The following is a 19,615-nucleotide window of genomic DNA, read 5'->3' as shown; positions in this document are numbered from 1 at the left end:
GTGCATAGTGCATAGCGTGGTGCTCTGCCAACCTAAAGGTCAGTAGTTCAAATCCACCAGCTGTTCCAGAGGAGAAAGATGGGCCGTCTCCAGGAAAACCCAATGGAGTGTGTATGTGTGTGTGTGTGCGTGCGTGCGTGCGCGTGCGCACGCGCGCGCGTACGTGAGTATGTATTTATTTATATTTGTCTGTATACCAACTGATCATTTCCATGTGATTACCTGTTTTTCATTGACTAGGTTGACTAGGTTATTCAAATTGTGCGTCCGTTCTCACCTTCCCCTAGTTTATTTCCCCCTGTCGACATAGACTCACTTCACCCCGAGCTTCTTAGCTAAGCTTTTGAGCTGCTGTTACCATTTTCATCCCATATAGACAATTCTTTCAAATAGAGCACAGTGCTCATGGAAGACATTCTTTACTAGGTAAGCCAAATGGTTTGGTTTCTAAAAGACTTCAAGGCTTTTTTTTTTTTTAAGTTCAGGGTTTCAGATTATCTAAAAGATTATCTCTGGCATCTGTTGAATTGAAATTCTGTTCTGCATTTTCCCTCCTTTTGATCAGGACTTTGCTATGGAATCTTTGATTAAAAATGTTCAGTAGTGGTAGTCCAGCACGATCCATTTCTTCTGGTCTATGACAAAGGAAGTGGTTGTTGATGGAGACACTCAGCCTTACATTCCATCTAAGAGGGAAATGGTTTTAATAAAGAATCTTTCTGGGGGGTGCAGTTTCTAGGGGCCGTGATGGATTTACAGCAGTGGTCTTTGCTTATATCCTGGTTCCACTCAAATGCTCTCAGGACCAATGAGAAAGAAGTGCTGTCCATTTCCCACTGTTCATTTAGCCAGAGCGATTCCACTTTATCCTGGTTTATAGAGAGATGTCTCCTTGAAATTTCAAGAGAGAAAAAAGAACTTAACGCTGTTTAGTGAAAACACACAGGGGTTTTTAAAAATTATGTATTGGTTTGCATACAGAATTCTGATGCATTATGTTTCATTCAAGTACATTGTATTTCATACTTTCCTTCATTCACATTAAAACACACACTTTTTGATCGAATTCTTCATATTTGACATTTTCCGTTCTGTGGGCATTTGGAATGCTGACTGTAAATAAAATAGAAGAGTTAGACACCAGCACTCTTGTTCAGGGGAAACCCACAACATCAGAACTTTTAATGGCAGGGCTGGGAGCACCTGGTTCTTTTTCTTTTTTTTTGAACACCTGGTTCTTAATGCTAGCCACATGTGTTGACTCTGTTGCGTAGAGGCAAAGTTCATTTCCATGTTAGTCTACTGAGAAGACTGGGATTGAATGTGAGGATGTGTACATTGAGATTTTTGAACCTGATACATCCTTCTGTTTGTTCTTCTTGTTAAATTGTCTGGCTCATGGTACCCCATGTGACCCCATCACGTTCTCTGGTCTGGGGTCTTTATGGGGAGTGACCTCCAGATCTTTCTCTTGTGGAGTTGCTTAGTGGGCTCCAACCCTCAAACCCTCACCCTTTCCCTTGAGTCGTGCACCTCTAGGACGCTTCTAGGTTAACTCGTTCTCTGGTGAAAACCAACCATTCCCTGACTGTCACAGTCAGTGGTTCGAGACGGGCTTACCTGGCATGTGAGACCCATGTGCTCAACTTTTTGTTCTAATTTTCTTGATTGTCTCCTGGGTCCCAGACGCTGGAAATAATAGCAGTGAGGAAAAAAAAAAGGTAATAGACTCAGCCCTGACAAAGCAGGCCATCAAGGAAGAGCAGCCAATGGATGATTCCGATGTGCCTCCTCCGCTATTGCCGGTATTGCCATTCTCTTGTCTCTTCCCACCTGTTTTCTCGGCCCCTCCCCTTCCTTCCGCTGCGCCCTTAACACTTCCTGCCTTCCCTTTTAGATTCCAGCTCTCATTTCTGTGCAATTTTCCCAGGAGAGCATCTCTCTGAAAACCATCGCTTCTGTCCAGCCTCTCTTGTTATGTTCTCAGTAGTTTAATGGTGCAGCTTTAAATAAACCAAGATTTCTCACTTTCACTCTAATGACCACAACAAGTGAAAATTCTTTGAGTATAACTGTAACGTATGGATTACTGTGAAAACAGAGCTTTACAGTTTTTCTCTTTCTTTCAATGTCTAATTGGAGCTGTCTATAACACCAGGGTACCGTTGGGCTTTTAGCTGCAGCCTCCTGGAGTGACAAGAGAGGTGAGTGAATGACAGAACTCTTCACCCAGCTGTATTATAACATCTAGTGCAGGTAGAAGCCAGACTGGCCTTTTCTTTCCTTATCTGCTGACTGCCTTTCTTCTGGAACTCTAGAACCACATCCCCTACTGCAGTTTGGGCTCAAGTCATGAGGTTCTTAATGGGATTCACTGTTGGAGGTAGGGTGGATCAGCTATTGCAAGTGAATGTGCTAACAGGAAAATGCATTAAAAGAGCTAGTAGGGGGAAGCGATTTGTGATAACAGCTGAATGTGGGGAAATTTAGCTTTTCCCTTTATTCAGAAAAGATGATGCACTCAACATCCAAATAGCAGTAATCAATCTGCATTTAAGGCAGCACAAATGGCCACTTCTACAGAGCTGTATAATGTCTCCATTTCCAAAGAGTTTCCTCTTTCAGGATATTAAGGCTATTTGTTGACACTCTTCTTCCTCTCCTGCTCTTCCCTTTCCCTGACCCTCAGTTCCTCCTGAGCTCACTCAAGCGGTGGGACTTGTCAGATGATTGATGTGAGGCCTCGGAGAAACATTTTAGCCCAGTAGACTTCTCTGCCGTCTTGTGGCCCGGGCCGTGGCTAGTTTCACAAGTCATGGGCAGATGACAGGTGGCAAGACATTCCCTTTGCCTAGTCTCTGTAATCGTTCGTTTCCCCCTGTGGTTGTGTTCCTTCAGAGAAAATGGTTCTAGACTAAGCTTCCTTGATGGTCTGGCTTCCTCTCTAGGTTCAGCTGTTGACGGTCCAAAGCACCTTGTCCAGTCTCTCCCTCTCATTGTTCTTTTGACCAAGAGACTCTTGCACCTTTTACACAATCCAAAATATTAAATGTGTTAGGAATGCTCATGTTTGGCGTTGTAATTCATACGTGTGATAACTACACCCTAAACCAGTGGTTCTCAGCGTGTGGTGGTTGGCTCTTCACCACCATTGCCACTTGGCAGTTTGCTAGCGTTCTCATACTCTGCACATCTCCCTACCTCCTGAGTCAGAAATGCTGGGATCTGTTGCCCCGCAAGCTCTTAAATCTTTCAGGTGATTCTGATATACCCCAAAACTCAACAGCCATTAGCCTAAACCATTCCTGACTACTGTAAATGGTCAGGACCGCCAACATACAAAGTATATGTCCTCCTAAGGCAGATGAACGCTTTCGCCTCTCTTGTAGTGGAAGTTACAGTCATGGTACCAAGGAACAGAACAAGGCATGGAGTGGACAAGCACTGATTTCCTCAGTCTCGCCCTTTCCCACCTTCTCAGCGTCTTGTTGCCACCACGCTGGTGGGACAGCACTTCGTTTCCCTTGACGCCTGCCCCGTCCCCTTTCCTCAGACTCTGCACTCGCGCGTCCTTCCCTCGATCCCTTCTGAGTAACCTCCTCCAGCTCTTGGCCAATTTAATGTGAAATGATCTTGAGTGCGGCTGTGCTTGCTCGATTTGGCCCAGCTGCGCCGTCAGGTGGCTGAGTGGGTCGGAGAGCTGAGGCTCTATCAGGTGTAGCTCTACCCTACTTTGGCGTTAATCCTTGGAAAATCTCTCTGGAGGACTGCAGTCCAAATAATTAATCACCGATACATCAGTGCACAGAAGTTTAGAGTTGCTCGTGAAGGGAGAATCCACTCCTAGTTTTCTTTCATTTGTAGGACTCTGCATCTAAATTTCTGGTTGGTTCCCCTGTGCTTTTCTGTTTTATCCTAAGCTGCCTCCAGCTCTGGCCCCAGATGATGAGGAGTTCTTCCCATTCCTCTTGATTTTGCACCGTGTTCAGAAAGCCAAATCCCCAGAATCTCATCCAGTAGGAACCAGTAAGCATAACTCACACTGGAAATTGCCTTTCACCAAACCATAAGCCAAAGCTGTTGCCTTCTGCAGAGTCAAGGGGCACGTTAATATTAGCCGTTTCTTCTACCAATTTGTTCATGTAACAGTAACAAGTATTTCATCAATTGCATTGGGAATTAAAACAAAAAATGCAGGGTCTAGAATGGATTTGGGTCAGCAAGTAAATAATTGCAAATGTCATGGCCAAAGTGGAGAGAAATGTGGGCTGCAGGAATACATAAGAAAAGAGCACGTAATTGGAAGGGTTGTCCTTAAATGGAGCCCAGGAGACAACACCATGTTCTGTGTGGTCCACCTCACGAAGGGAGATGGAAAGCAGAGATACTGCTTCCTCCCCCCGTGACCTCCAGCAGTTCCCCTTCTGTGGATTTATTCCAAGAAAGCAATTTGAGAAGTTCCCAACAGTTTGTTGTTGTTGAGCCGTAGATGATTCACAGCGACCCTATGAAGGAAAGACCTAAACACTTGTATAACTTTAATCGTTTCTCCAAGTTCATAGAGTTTCCAGAGGCAAGCTGTTACAGAAGTGGATGCCCCTCCTGCTTCCAAACTTGTTTTAATCAGGGAGCTCCACCAAACACTGTCCACCGTGCGTAACCATTACCACATTTGGCACATCAGTGTCACAGTATTTAGCATCACAGCAACCACGAGTTACCTCTGTACAGCATTGCACAGACCAGTGCTCTACCGCTGAATGTTTGGAAAAAAAAAAAAGAAAACAAAACAAAAACCAGTTTATCCAGACGTTATTCCTCACAGCAGTATTTATACTACCAGGGGAGAAAACTATTCACCTAAACGTCTAGCAACAGTGGGTTGATTAAATTATGGAACATACATCTATATGATGGATTTGTTGTGCAGATATTAAACATGATGGGGGGAAAATTAATGGTGAGAGAATCTGTTCATACAGCTACTGGTCTTCATTTAGCTATTGCTTCTAGGGGAGAAAGAAGGCCACAGCATGTTACCTACTGCGGTGCAATTTTTCACCATGTAAGTGGGGGGTGGCTGTGTGTGCAGACACTCAGGAAGTGTGTTCATAGCAACTGAGTCTCAGAACTTGGCGTGATAGTATGGAGCACTTGGTCCCTAAGTGCTTGGACCTGTGTGTATTTCCTTTGTAATTAGGAACTTTAAAAAGTAGCAAATCCACATCAATGAAGTTACTATTGTATCGAGTCTCACCTTTCTGAGAGGCCTGGTCCCCTCAAGAGGACTTCAGATGATAAACCATCTTCCCATCACTGTTGCTAACAGTGTTCCGATGATCCTAACTTCAGATGGTGGCGTGTGCGTATCTTGTATAGCTATGCTCCCTGCGGCCTCTGGCATCGGGATATGCTTCTGTTATTCTTGGTCCCAGAGCCCGTCAGTTGTTTTTGCCTCTCTCTAACTGCTGCAGTCCACCGCTGTGGCAGCCACAATGGCATGCCTCTTCCTCCCTTCCTTTTGTTCGTTTCAGACAAGATTCTCTTTGCTGCCTCATAATACCTTCTGGCGCGTTAGTCCACCCACCAGCCCTTGGCCATAGGACTTCATTTCCTCCTTTCCACTCAGTGGGGCTCTCCATTCTGCCTGTCTTAGCAGCATATCTCATTTTCCAGGAAAATGCAGCTGCCCAACGTCAGCTCCCAGCCTCCCACTCTGCACCTGTGACAGTTTTATGAATGGCAGGACCCTCTTGCTTCCTCCAGCTGCCAGGCCCCAGTAGAAGTACCAGAGGAATTGTTTAGTGCTGCCACGATTCATGGGTATCTGTCTTGGGTTCCTACTGAATTACTCTGTTTGTCAATGTGACCGGAAACGCAGTGTGAGACGCTTTAAAAGAGCAGCAGGCATTTGCCCTTTGTTCTCCTCCTTAACCTTTTCTGTGAGGATTCTTTTCCCTTCTCCTTCATCGTTTATCTTCTCTCCTCTTGTAGGAGTTCCTTACAGTCCTGCCACTTAGGAAGGTTTTGTCGTGTCTTGTGGTCTGTTCATCCCGTGTCTGTCTTCTCGCTCCAGGAGACCTGACAGGAGAGGCTTAATGCTTTGATTCTTGATGCTTCTCTGCTCAAAGAAGAGGTCAGAGAAGCCAGACTCTGGCCTCTCCTGCCTTTGCCAGCTCGAGCAGAAAACCAGCCTCCCAGACCCCGCGCCTGGATCATGGGTCTCTGCATCTGGAGAGCCTGCGTCTCTCGCCCTTTCTCCTGGTCTCCAATTGGCAATCTCCTCAGCGCTCTGTGTTGGATTATCAGTCCTTGGGCATTTGTTCAGCTTTGCTAGGCACACAGTAATTGAACTAGATGACCCCGAGTTTATATAATTATGTGAACATAGTGATGTGTTAAATATTATAACAAATATCGAGGACAGAATCCTAACCCTCAAAGGGCCTGTAGTCTAGCTATAGAAATAAAGATAACACAGGAAGCCATTTGAAAGTAATATATTGCGGTTTACAATTCCAGGCAGCACTGAGAGGCACAGATACAGTGTTGCTTGCTGTGGATGTTCAGATAACAAAGCTATTCATAACAAAGTGCAACCAGGAACAGAGAGTCAAGCACAGAAGGATCAGAAGGCCAGGGATACCTACGTAATGAACAGCTTGCATGCTGGAGGGAAGGGTTGGAGAAAATGGGCCTGATTGGAGATCCTATGGTGGAATAAATTATGGTCCCCTAGGACTCTGGACCCCAGTGATTCCAAAAGGGCCAGGTAGGCACTATTACAAAGGGAACAAATAGAGAAAATGTTGAGACCCAGTAACCAGAAAGATGTGCTTAAAAGGGAAATCATGATGAACAGACAGACTCATGACTCCTCACTCTGTGCCTTCCTTCTGGTCCCATCATTTTCCAGCCCTATCTGTCACCTCTCTGTGGTGTGATAGTTCTGATGCCCATCACTTTTATTTTCTGGTTTTTGTTGTTGTTTTGTGTACCCTTGAGTCAGGACAATCCCATAGTTGACCCTCCAGTGGGTTTTCAGAGGTAGTTTAATTGTAAGGCAGGAGATCTTCTGCAGAGCAGCTCATGGATTTGAACCATGGGCCTTCGGGATTACAACACAGTTTCTTACAACTAGACCACCAGAGCTCCCTCTAGATCCCATTTATCTATGATTGTTGCTCTTATGTGCTGTTGAGTTGGAACAGACTCAAAGCTGACCTTCCCGTGGGTTTTCAGAGGCAGTAAATCACATGGGAGGTGATGACTCATCTTTCCTACGTGGAGCAGCTTGAGGATTCGAACTCTGTGCCTTCTGGTTGGCAGAGCAACTCCTTACCAGTTGGCCATCAGAGCACATTACCTATGATAGTAGTTCTTTTTTGTGAGAATCAAAGATTAGAGGGGAAAAAAATCGAACCTAAATTTCTGATTTTTATGAATTTTATGGTAGTTGTTGTTGTTGTTATGTGCCATCAAGTCGCCTGCAACTCATAACGACCCTATGTACAACAGCCCTAAACCCTGTTCTATCTGGTGCCAATCTCACTGTCTCTGACACACCTACCCCAGTTACCCCAGTCACTGAATCAGTCTACCTCATAGAAGGTCTTCCTCTCCTATGCTGTGCCTCCACCCTCCCAAGCATGACGACCCCACTCCAGGGATTGGCCCCTCCTTGCAACATGTTCAAAGTATGTCAGATGAAGCTTCAGAATCCTTGCCTCCAAGGAGTAGCCTGGCCTCACCCTCTCCGGGACAAGCCTGTTTGTTCTCTTAGCAGTCCATGGTGTATTCAATACTCTTCTCTAACACCACAGCTCAAAAGCATCAATTCTCCTGTCATCCCTAGTCATTGTCCACGCATAGCAAGTGATTACAAAGACCATGGCCTGTATCAGGCACACCTTAGTCTCCAGAGTGACATCATTGTTTTTAGTGCTTTGGAGAGGTCCATAACAGCAGACTTTCCCATCGCAATATGTCTTTTAATGTCCTGGCTGCTGGTGCCAAGAGTGTTGACTGTGGAGCCAAGCAAACTAAAGCTGATAACAATCTCAATCTCTTCACCATCTATCATGATGTTGCCGATTGGCCCAGTGGTGAAAATCTTTGTTTTCTTAATATTGAGCCTCAATCCATATTGAAGGCTGCAGTCCTTGACCTTTTGCAGAAAGTGCTTCAGGTCCTCCTCAATTTCAGCAAGCAGGGCTGTGTCATCTGCATAACACAGATTGTTGATGAATCTTCCTCCAAGCCTGATGTCACATTTCTCCTCATAGAGCCCAGCCTCCCAGATAATCTGTTCTGCATATAGATTGAAAAGGTATGGAGATGGGACACATCCCTGGCGTACACCTTTCCCAATTTTGAACCATGCAGTGTTTCCTTGGTCTGTTCTGATGACTGCCTCTTGGTCCAAGTATAGTTTTTCCATTAGCACGATAAGTGTTCTGGGGTTCCCGTTCTTCTTGGAGTCAGCCACAGTTTGTTGTGATCCACACAATCAAACACCTTTGCATAGTTAATGAAACACAAGTGTACATTCCTCTGGTATTCCTTGCTTTCAGCTAAGATCCATCTAACATCAGCTACAATATCCCTAGTACCACGACCCCTTCTAAACCCAGCCTGGACTTCTGGAAGTTCCTGTCATTTTTGGATAATCTTCAGCAGAATCCTGCTTGTATGTGACATTAATGATATTGTTGTTCGATAATAGAACAAAATAAAAAGCTTGGAAAGGTTTTAGCATTTCTACAAAGGTGCCCAGGTGGCACAATGGTTAAGCGCTTAGCTGCTAACTAGAAGGTCTGTGGTTCAAATCCACTAGTCACTCTGCAGGAGAAAGACGAGGCAGTGAACTTCGGCCACTAATACAGCACTGTAGCCTGTAAGGGGCTCTTCTGGTCCCTCCGCAGGGTCTCCAGGAGTCGGGTGTTCTTCATGACCTTGGGCTTGCTCTTGGTTTTAGCAGAAGGAACCCAGGTGGCGCAATAATTAAGATTTTTTTTTCTGTAATATTTGAAATTCTGCTTTTTTAAGATATTTATCCCCACACCCACACCCCACCTCCACATTTCCTGCCCGCTTCATCTCCTGTCCTGGTTTCTCCAGTCACCAGCCAGCCATGGGGTGGCTTGTCACGGCTTACTGACACTCTCCCGAGGTGGCGACCACAGACCCAGACGTGGTCCTCCTCTGCCCGGAGAGCTGAAGGATGTGCTCACATTCTTCTGGCCTCCCCAGGCGGTGGCAGTGGGCTGCTGTTGCTTCAACAACGTCCTCATCTGCCGTTGCAAACTTGTCGGTTTCCTCTTCCCATGGGAAGCCAGGGGCAGTGAGAACCTCGGGCTTTGCTGTGTAGTCGGTTTCTGTCCCCACAGCACCCAGGAGAGTTGAGTTCCCATCCTTCTTCTGGTTCATTACTCCTTTGTATGGACGTGGTGTGGGCTGCCTTTTCCTGACTGGTGGTCATTTTGGTCCATTATGGACGCTGCTGGTCATTGGCGCCTTTGGACTGCCGCTGCGTGGAGAAGAAAGCTTCTGAGCGGAGCAGGCTGTGTGTGCCCATGGCTTCCTTTGCCCCCGGCCAGCCGCACGCCAGCCTGCCTCTGTGAGGAAGTCACTGTTAAGCAGGCGCAGCAGGCCGAGTTGAGAAGGCAGGAGTTTTCCGTCTTTGCCTAATGAAAAGGGCCGCCAGACTCTGTGGCTCCAGCCTGCAGAGAGCGGCAGTGTGAGGAGGAAGGTTCCGTGTTCGTTCCAGGAGCCAGGTGGCCGCAAGCATGGCTTCCTGAGCAGACGCCCATCTCTCAGCAACGCCGAGAGAACCCCACTGAGAAGAGAGACCACAGGGCACCCCGCTGTTGGCAGACAGACTCAGGCTCTCCGGGGTTTTGTTTTCCATGTATGGTCTTGAGTCACTTAATGTCCACAGTGCTTTCTGTGAAACAGGACATTCTGGACCCGAAGATTGTGTCAGCTTCTGAGCCTTGGCAGGAAAGTCTGTGCGCTGGGCTGGGTTCATGTCTGTGTTTGCCTTCACTCCGCATCCTAGCAATGTCACACATCTGATGCAGGTGGTTCCTGTGTTTTCATTGACCTTGTAGTTTTCAGTGACGCTGATCTTCTAACAGCTTGGAAACTGTTCTCCGGTTTGGAGGATCGCTGGGCCTGGTATGCATGCATCACGAGGACCGGCATTCGCTGACTTCCACTTGCCTGTTGTTTCTTTCCCGCCCAAGCCAGTACTTCTCCTTAGCATGTTGCTCTGTTAGCGCTCGCACTGGCTCTGCCGCATTTGGGAGCCATGATGTACTTCATGGTAATATTTCCAAAAAGAAAATTAAACAGAGGGCTAGCGCTGCAACACTCGGGAGACGTGCGAGCCACAAGATTGGATGCTGTTGCCTATGAATCGCAGCATGCAGTTATGTGATAAACTTTCTAGATAGAAAATACAGTGCGTACATAAGCCAGCAACATAGGCGTTTATTATGACTGTCAAGACATATGTATTATAGGTTATATATGTAATGTACCATTATATGCCTGGCAGCACAATCACTGTGTATATAAGAGACCAGAGATACTCATATTGTATATGAGAGGCAGTTGAGCTTGCTCCACCTCTCGCTTTAGGGTTTCTGAACTCTCATATGATACTTTATGCGACCCCAGATGAATAACCACTCAAATGTTACACGTGACTGTAGACAGTTAATACAGATAGGCTTCTGGTCGACCATGTGTTACATTCTCATAGCCTTGAAACAAGGAAGGTGTGTACTGTCTTCTGCCAACTACTTGGGAAGGCCCGCCCCCTTTGTCCTTGCTTCTGACCTCTTTGTGAGTGCTGACATTGGGCTGAAGCCCACGCTCAGTTTTGGGGAGAAGTTCTTGCTGCAGTACTAGCTTTCTGGCCAGCTCAGAGAGGCTTTCTGATGATCGTTCATGCTAGACCATTTCCTCGGTGGCACCACCACGCAGTACAGCACAAGGGAGGGGGCCCAGGCTGAGTGAGATCACGTGGCTAAACTCTCAGCCATTGTCACCTTCTGTGCCCCACGTCTGGTAGACCACTTAAGACTTTAGAAAGCTTCCTAGGTGAGTATTATTTAAACTGAATTATTAACTACCTATTATTAACTTTCAATTTTGCTTCTGTTTGGCTACGAGCTAGAAAACTGTGACTCTGTTTAAGTATGATATTACAATGCTGTTCTCTAGCCGCCTCTAAAATATATCTGTGAAAACAGGACAGTCAGGGTGAGGGCAGCAGTGCCTGACCTCCACGAACTCCACCAGGAGGAAGAATCCCCAGCAACAGCACAAAACCAATCACTGCGTGGTCAGACATGCCCTGTCGGTGCTGACAGCAGCCGGCCCTCCCACGGCTCTGCTGCCCTGTTTAGTTTGCTCATTCAATGCAGTGGCCACCTGAGATCACAGAGCCTACTCACAGTCATGGGGTTTATTCGGGAAGTCACTGGCTACAGTTCAGGTCACGAGCAGAGTACAGTTTGTCAGTGGGCCCTGCCTCAACACCCCCAGGCCCACCTCATGGTCCCTGTTCAGTGTCACCAGGCTTCGTTAGTTCTGGCAGGTACGTGCTGCCTCAGCCCCCACTCCACCCCTAAATCTCAGCTCAGGCCTTTGGCTCTGGCTCTGTGGGGCAGCAGTTCCATTCAGCTCTCTCACTCCAGTCTTTCTCTGGTTCTCTGCCCCCTCAGCCGCTCTGGTCTCCATATCGTACAGGAATATCTGACCCAAAAGGGCACGCCCTGTTCTCTGCTTCTTTCCTTTTGGCGTCAAGATTCCCATCTTTTGCCTCTGATGCTGCTCTCCCTAAGACGGCCGGGATGTCAGATAGTCTGAGCACTTTATCATAATAGTCCACAAACTTTATTTGCATATCTCGTCTAAAGATGCTATTTACTGTATTTACGTTATTAGCAAGCTCTTCATAGCAAGCTCTTCAGTCCCCTTGGTGGAACAGCCTTAAACATTCACATTTTTAGTCCTGCCTTGCCATGTTGTAGAAATCGAAGCCACCAGCCAGAAGAGTCATAACCCCTGTAGCCCAGCGCTGGAAATGGACCTAATTTAGCAACCATAGTCATTAGGTTTTTGAAGAGTTTTCCAAAATTAATGCATGAATACAAAAAAGTCTCCAGTAATTCCCTTTTTAGGAGGGAGGCAGAGCATTTATAAATTTTGGATTTAGAGTAAAAATAAATTTTAAAGAATCCTATAGTTTGTTTTTTAATGTCACATGTAAAGTATTGTATGTTTTTCCCTTTGGTAGAAGCTTTGGTCTCTATTAAGTCCTGATTTTTTGCTCATGACAAAGTGTTCCTTGGGGTCACCAGAAGCAAGCAGGATTAGAGTTCACCCCTCATTGCTCCTGCCTCCAGAGCCTGTGCTTTTCCCCCCACAAAGTACGAGGGTCTCGCAGCCCCAGGTACGGCCAGAGTTCAGCAGTGCTGTAACATGACGCTGTCTGTGTTTCCGGCAGATCCATTTATTTTAGTTGTCTTTGCTGTTAGTGGAAAATAAGGCTGTAGGCGGTTTGTGCCCCAGGAGGCCCTGCCGTGGAGGAGGCCGCGTTTCAGCCAGGCTGGGCGTGAACGGCCTTGCTCACGGTGGCTTCCTCCTTACAGTTCTTCCCTAGAGCTTAGAGTAGCAAGACAGGGGAGCCTGTCGATGGCAGAGAGGCTGTAGAAATAGGGCCCAGGGAGGAACGGAGCTACGTGGTCAGGACACCTGCCCTTCAAATCCACCAGCTGCTCCCTGGGAGAAAAGGGCAGTCTCCTCTCATGCGGTTTATTGCCTCTCAAAACCTACTGGAGGGTCAACTATGGGCTGGTTCTGTGGTACGCAAAAACAACAACTCTGCAACAAATAAGCAGGGCTTTGGGAGGTGAGAAAGTTGCTTTCTTTGTTGTCTCTGCCCGTGAAGCTACTTGCTCTCACTCACGTTGGACTCCCATTCCGACCCATGGTGACCCCACGTGGGTCAGAGAAGAGCTGTCCCTTAGAATTTACAGTGACTGCTGGTTCACAGGTAGATTTTCAGGCCTTTGGATCGACTTGAACTGTTTGCACTACCCTTGTAGCCACAATTTTCCATCAAAAACCATCTCTGCTGTTGTCTTGGAAATCCCAAAGGACTGAGGGCAGACTTTGAGAATCACCCCAAATCAAGAAGCGTTACGTAGATCCTTGAGTAGTAAATGGCTCGTAAATTAATTATAAGGGGGGGGTGGGGGGAAGGCAGATTCAGTTGCAGTTTCTGAAGCTGAAGCCCTTGACTCAAAAAACTTGAAAATCTTTCCAGTTAGCAGTTCACATCAGAATTGAGTGAGAGAAGTGAGTGAGTCAAGTACTCAGTCAAGGACTCCTCTCCCCCTTGCTAATTTTATACTTTGGATTCTTCTCTTCATCAAGGAAAGCATTCATTCATTTGTTCTTTCTGAACCAAAGCGTCTCTTTAGTTAAGAAACACAGCTTAGTATGGAAGGAGAGAGAGAAAGGCTCAGGAGCAGGAGATAGAAAACTGGTTCTCTTTTCACAGACTCGGTTTGTGTAAATACGATTTAGGGCGTTAGGATGCTGGAAGGAACCACTCCATTGCAGTGCTCTTACCCCTGTGTGCGGAGAAGCTGGGCCCACAGCTACCGGTGGGACCTCTGGAACTGGGATGCAGTGGAGTGGGTACCCCCCCCTCATCTCTCTCTGTCTCTCTGTCTGATACAAACAGCTGTATCTGTATCTGATACAGACTCCCTGTTGGCATCTCCATGGCTGACAGGACGCATACAGGTCTCACCCAAGAGCACCTGGGCCCGTGAGTGGGTACCCAGCTATACTGAGACATCCATCCCTGGTGTACCACTACAGGGATTAGGACAGAGAGCAGGGAGATTGGAGCCAACCAGCAGTGGTCACGTGTGTGGCCTGGCCCCGAGGCCCCAGTCCACCCGCTGTTATTACAGCCTGAGACCAATTGACAATGAGGCTTGACGCCAGTTATGTAGCATGTGCTAATTTTTCTCCTCCTCTTAAATGACTTTTCTCTACAATATTGCTTTGTTCAGGGCAACTTCTCTTTCTACCTAGGAGGAACTTATTTCCATTAGAATTGGAACACTAACTACATATTTTGCATTTAAAATGTTTCATGTGATTAAACGCAGAAAGGAACGTATTACTACTTCTGTTTCTTCTGAGTGTGCTCTTCCAACTGATTCTTCTTTTGTGCTGGGAACAATGTCTTTAATTTGGAAACAAGCGTGGAGGTCTCTCTGATTACCAGGCACACTGTTAGCTGAAACTGGCAGCCAAGTACTGGTAACTGGGCTCCGGCAAAGATCCAGCTTCTGTTTACCTGTCCTCCAGGCTCTTGTGCCCCGACTGGTGGCCTGATGTGTCCAGGGGATGTGTTCAGGTGCAGGTCTCCCCCTTAACCACCCTCCCTTCTGGCCCCCACCTCCCTGCACACCTCTCCCTTCCCGTGTGGTCCTAGTTGTAATCATCTTTTCATTCTTTCTTCGCAGAGCTATCAAGAATGGCAAAGGGCTGCACAGCAAGAAGGAAGTGCCTATCCACCGGGTGGCAGACATATCCGGGGTGAGTCCTGTCCCCAGAGCAGAGCGAGGGCCCCTGGGGCTCCACTACTCTGCCCACTTGCGTTTCCCTGCCTCGGGGGTTTTCAGGCGCAGAATGTGAAATTTTCCCATGGCTTCTGCTTACGTACCTGTAGCGACCCTAGTTTATATTCTGAGAAAGCAGAATTCAAATTAGGACGGGAAACCTCATTCTGTCTCTTGACTTACATCGTTTCTGTGTTGGTGTTTATTTTAATTGTTATGACTTAGAAGAGAAAGGCTTCCCAGTTGTATAAAGATTACCTTTTGTTATTTCTCTGTTGAGTTCCACACTGAGTGAGATGTTTGAGAGGAAGAAGGTCAGGTGCAGGCTATCGGATAGCTTGAAGAGCGCATCTGGTTTTCTCATGACCTCTTTTCCCGGGGCTGTGGGAGGGAACAGAGAAATAGGCGCCCATCTTCCACCGGGCAGAGAGAGAACACAGAACCTTCTGAGCTCCCTCCTAAAAGGCCACCGCCATCTGACGGACGAGTTAGCAATGGGGAACTTACCCTTGTGTGTTTCAGGTCTCTTTAGGTTGACTAGATCCCTTTGCTAATTAATCATTTATATCACTTATTCAGCAAATGTTTATTTAGTGCCTGCTCTGTGCCAGGCGCTGCTTACACACTGAAACTATAACAGTGAACAAACCTGATAACGTTCTTGCCATGAAGTCCAAAAGAGAGAGGCACAATGCCAGGTGGCAGTGACTTCTGTGAAGGGACGTAAGACCAGCTAAGGGGACAGTGACAGTTTCACATGCTCATTGTAATCCGCTGGCTGGCTGGGCTTCCCAGGCACCTCCACTTGCACTCTGTCCCCTGGACACCTGTCACCTGGGTCTGTGTGGGCAGGAGATGCAGTGGGAAGAGCTAGGAAATCTTAACCTGGATACTTAGATGATTTGCCTTGGGCACCAAGAAGGAAATCATCAACTATAAACACAGCCTTGTAGAAACAGCCTAGCCCACAGCCATAGTGAATTAAGAATTCCTGGTAAGCTGTGTTCCCAGTCCTGACTGTTTGCTGTTATTGTTGGAACTCTGTCTTTCTTTCCTGATAGCCAGTTACCACGGTGGCCAGCCAAGGTGAGTGTTAGAGTGCTATTTGTGAGGTGGAGACTTGTCACTTGCCTTGGGCATCTTAAAACCTGCCAGGGAGTGTCCTAATATCCAGTTTCCCTGACAGCAAATGTGCTGGTGTGAAATCTCTCTCCTTAGAGTTTTCAATGATTGATAATTGGGCCATGGATTCCCAGGCCTTTCCTTCCAGATACCTTTGGGTGGATACAGACCACCAGCTTATTGGCAGGCAGCTGAGTGTGTTAACTGTACCGTCCACCAACATCCATGTCCTAGTAAGTGTCTGTCATCACAGGGGTGCTTCCTGGTGTTTTTGTTTGATACCAAGGAGTCGTGTGAAACTTGTCATAATCCCCGCCGCCCACCTTAAACTATAGTTTTGCCTCATACATATTTTTATTCTCTTTTCGGTCAGATTTTTGGAGAATTGGTTTCCATTTAAGTTAGTTACAAGTGAGTGCCAGTTAAGTTCCCTCCTCTTGGCCCATAAATAAGAGGGAAACATGAGCGGGTGGGAGACAGAACGTGAAGAAGCTGTTCCATTTCCTCAGATGTCAGGTCCGACCTTGTCTGCTGGAACCGCCCATTACTCAGCGCAGGCGCCAGGTTTTGGAGTGAGCCTCTGCAGTGCAGGAGCTGCGCCCCTCCTTGCTAGCCTTCCCTTCATTCTGTCACAGTGCTGTGCTAGGTGTCTGAGTGTGGGCACGTGTGTATCCGGTGCCCTTGTACCGTTTAAGGTGATATATGGGGTTTCTCTGCTCCTGAAGCATGCCGGGGATTTGACTGTCAGGGGTCCAGGTAAGCATGAAGGATCAGGCAGGCAAACCGGCTGCAGCTGGATCAAGGACAAAACCACCTAGAATAGATGTGTGATGTTAGATACACATACCAAAGGATCACATAAAGGTGTCTTAATCTTCATTTAATCTTATGTTTTTGCACTTGTTATTATCCCAAGTATCCAGGCATCGAGGACTCTCCTTCATAGGGTCGCTATGAGTCGCCTGTGACTCGACGGCACTTAACAACAACATAACATTATCCCAAGTCTCCGAGCTCCAGCTCACATGCTTTGGGCACATGGCCAGGAGGAACCGATCCCTGGAGAGGGACGTCATGCTCAAAAGGGTGGAAGGATGGCACATTAGAGGAAGACCCTGGATGAGATGGATTGATACAGTGACTGGGGCAATGGGGGTAGGTATGTCAGAATCAGTGAGACTGGCTCAGGACAGGGCAGGCTTCAGAGCTTTTATACAGAGGGTTGCTATGAGTTGCAGGCGACTCAACTGCACATACAACAAGATTGCCTCCCTCTGAGTTGCCAGACTTGATGAATGGAAGTTTTTGCTGAGCTGATAGGTTGCCCAAATAATTCACTGTGAATTCATCGTGCATGGTACCTCTCACCCCCTCCCCACCTCAGGCAAGAAAAAGACACAGCAGCTCACACATGGTCTTTTAACCACAGGAGTCCTGTATTGTATGTAAGATGTTATGTCGTGACAGTGTGATCAGAAGCCAGTCTTGAAAGTGTGGTCAGAACTGCCTCCAACATTCGCTCTGAGCAGCATTTCTAACCACTGTCTTCTTGCATTCTCAAAAATGGATTCATGAGTCGCTGGGACCGGAGGGCATGGGAAAGCCTTCAGCTGGGGAGGGAGCCGGGGAAGATGTGTGTGGCCGGCCATGTAATAGGAAGTGCACCTCAAGCTGGTGTGAGACCACCTACCTGCTTGACAAAGGGAGGCCTGGGCTGTGGTGGTGCAGGTGCGGAGCCGCCCTCGGGCTATGTTCCCTTCCCTAGGATATTGGTTGGTCAGGGTGTAGCCATACTGGGCTTCTGCCTGTGAGTTCTGCTGTCCATCTTTGTCTCCAAGTGCTGCTGTAACAGAGCTGCCCCAAATGCATAGCTTTACCAAACAGAAACTTGTTTTCTCCCAATATATAGGATGTCAGAAGCCAAATGCAGGGCCCCAGCTCTAAGGTATCTGTGTAGATCCTGGGGAAACTGCCTCTCTGCCACTCTGTCCCCTGGTTCCTTGGTGATCTCCCAGTGGCCTGGCTTCGTGTTGCCCATCTGCTTGCTTCCTTTCTTCCACACTACAGCTGCTTCTCTTACATCTCAGAGGTTATTGGCTTAAGGCGTAGAGCAGAAATCCCTAGATGAGATTATGTCCACGTGTGTGGGGCAGGATTTACAACACCTTGTCTTGGAGAACACAGCTCAGGTCATCACAGGAACTGATTTCGCCCTTTCCAGTTGAGAACTGGGTGGAGTGTTCTGACTTTTCAGCAGTCTGCTGATGGTCTCCAACTTTTGGGCTCGTGCTGTGTTTTTTGTTGGCCACACAAGTGATGTTTGACATTAATGCCGGTTTCAGGTTGCGTGTTAAGGTTAGCCCTGTGTCTCCTGTCCACCGTCTGAATGAGCATCTCATTGGCCAGCACTTGTCATTCCCTTGTCGAATCTGCATCTCCTTAACACTTAACTGTCGAGCAAAAGGCTACTTACCTGCCAGCCGGGTGCCTTGGACTTTGACCCAGAAACCACTTCTCATTTCCTTTCCTCCTTACTCTAAAAGGTGAATGAGGTGGGCTATCATGGGGCCTGCCTGTCCTTTCTGTGATAATCTCATTTCCTCTCTGACCAGGACGGTCCCCTGTGACTGAAGCCAGCTGAGAATTGACCAACTTGGTAACAGATCGGATTTGATTTGGAGGATGGTTTTCCGGTGACAGCTTCATTTTGCACATTCACATTTTCATTATTTGTGGCAAGGCTTCACCCCCAATCCGTCTCAGTTCCCTCCCTCAGCTTCACCCCCAATCCGTTTCAGTTCCCTCACTCGCCTGAGCATTAAAAGTTGGAATGTGCATGTCAGTGGAATGAACAGAAGGGTGTTCTTTATCTTGGGTTTATTATTGTTTTTGTTGTAGCCTACTCCGTAATAAATATGATCTCCTACAGATACAGAGTGTAAAACAGGCAATAAAGCGAGGCCAGTGCACGGCTTACTGGTGTCCTGGTACACCAGGCAAATCAATTACCGTTCCGAGGTACGGAGGGCTCCCTGCCTGCCAGCAACAGCCAGCTCACGTGGGTCTCCTCGCCTCATTCCTTTTCTTCGTTTGTGGTTGAGGACTCGTGAGGCGAGTAGATCTGAGTAACTCTTCTTGTTTCCCACTGTCTCCCTTCTTCCTCTTAGTCCCCTTTGCTTCTCTGCTGATGGCATCACGAGAGGACAGAGGCTGGCCTGGCAGCCTCTGTGTCATATTGCTGGGGGCCCCAGAATGAGGACAGATTGCTGGAGCAGGGGGAGGGTGTCTTCCTCCTTCCTTGTTCTTGCTTCCTCTCCTTGCCGGCCTCAAAAATCCATGTGTCTTCTTTTTCCCTGTTTCTTAGCAACTGCTCTGCTTCCCAGGCACTGGTGACTTTGTGACTTGGTTTCTTGCCTCTGTTACATACTAACTTGGCTTGGCACCTCCTCCATCCAGCTTTGATTTGGTAAAGAAACATTGTTACTGAGTTATTTTCATCCCTTAACTGCATGTAGCAGAGTAGAGCTACCTGCCGCCCCCCCTCCCCCCCAGGATTTGGGAGGCTGTGATCCTTACAGGAGCAGATTAGTAGGTCTCCCCTTCCCGTGGGTTTGTGGGGTTCAGTTCCCACCACCAGCATCCTGGTTAGAACCTGAGTGAGTGCTTAACCTTTGCCTCCCCAGTGCTGCTGGAGATGCCTCAGGTTCCTGGTCGGAACACCTGGCAGTCAAGGCCTGGTGTGAGCCACAGACCAGCCCTGGGAGTTGAGGGAAGGGTTGATGCTGTGCTCATAGTTTCCTCTGGTTTCTTCTTGAAGTAATTACAGAGTTAACCCA

General features: G+C 47.5%; 1 protein-coding gene across 1 annotated transcript in view; it reads left to right on the top strand.

Moving 5' to 3' along the window:
- Positions 1-19,615, top strand: part of SND1 (staphylococcal nuclease and tudor domain containing 1) — a 531,942-nt gene that overhangs the window by 316,281 nt on the left and 196,046 nt on the right. Inside the window, exon 14 of the mRNA XM_006896072.1 lies at positions 14,562-14,634. Within this exon, the coding sequence (XP_006896134.1) occupies positions 14,562-14,634 (73 nt within the window). The remainder of the gene's footprint in view (positions 1-14,561; positions 14,635-19,615) is intronic.

Source organism: Elephantulus edwardii, unplaced genomic scaffold (assembly GCF_000299155.1).
Source record: "Elephantulus edwardii isolate Elephantulus edwardi_28Jun2011 unplaced genomic scaffold, EleEdw1.0 scaffold00181, whole genome shotgun sequence".
In the NCBI taxonomy this organism is placed as follows: Eukaryota; Metazoa; Chordata; class Mammalia; order Macroscelidea; family Macroscelididae; genus Elephantulus; species Elephantulus edwardii.
This window is presented reverse-complemented; position numbering and strand designations above follow the sequence as displayed.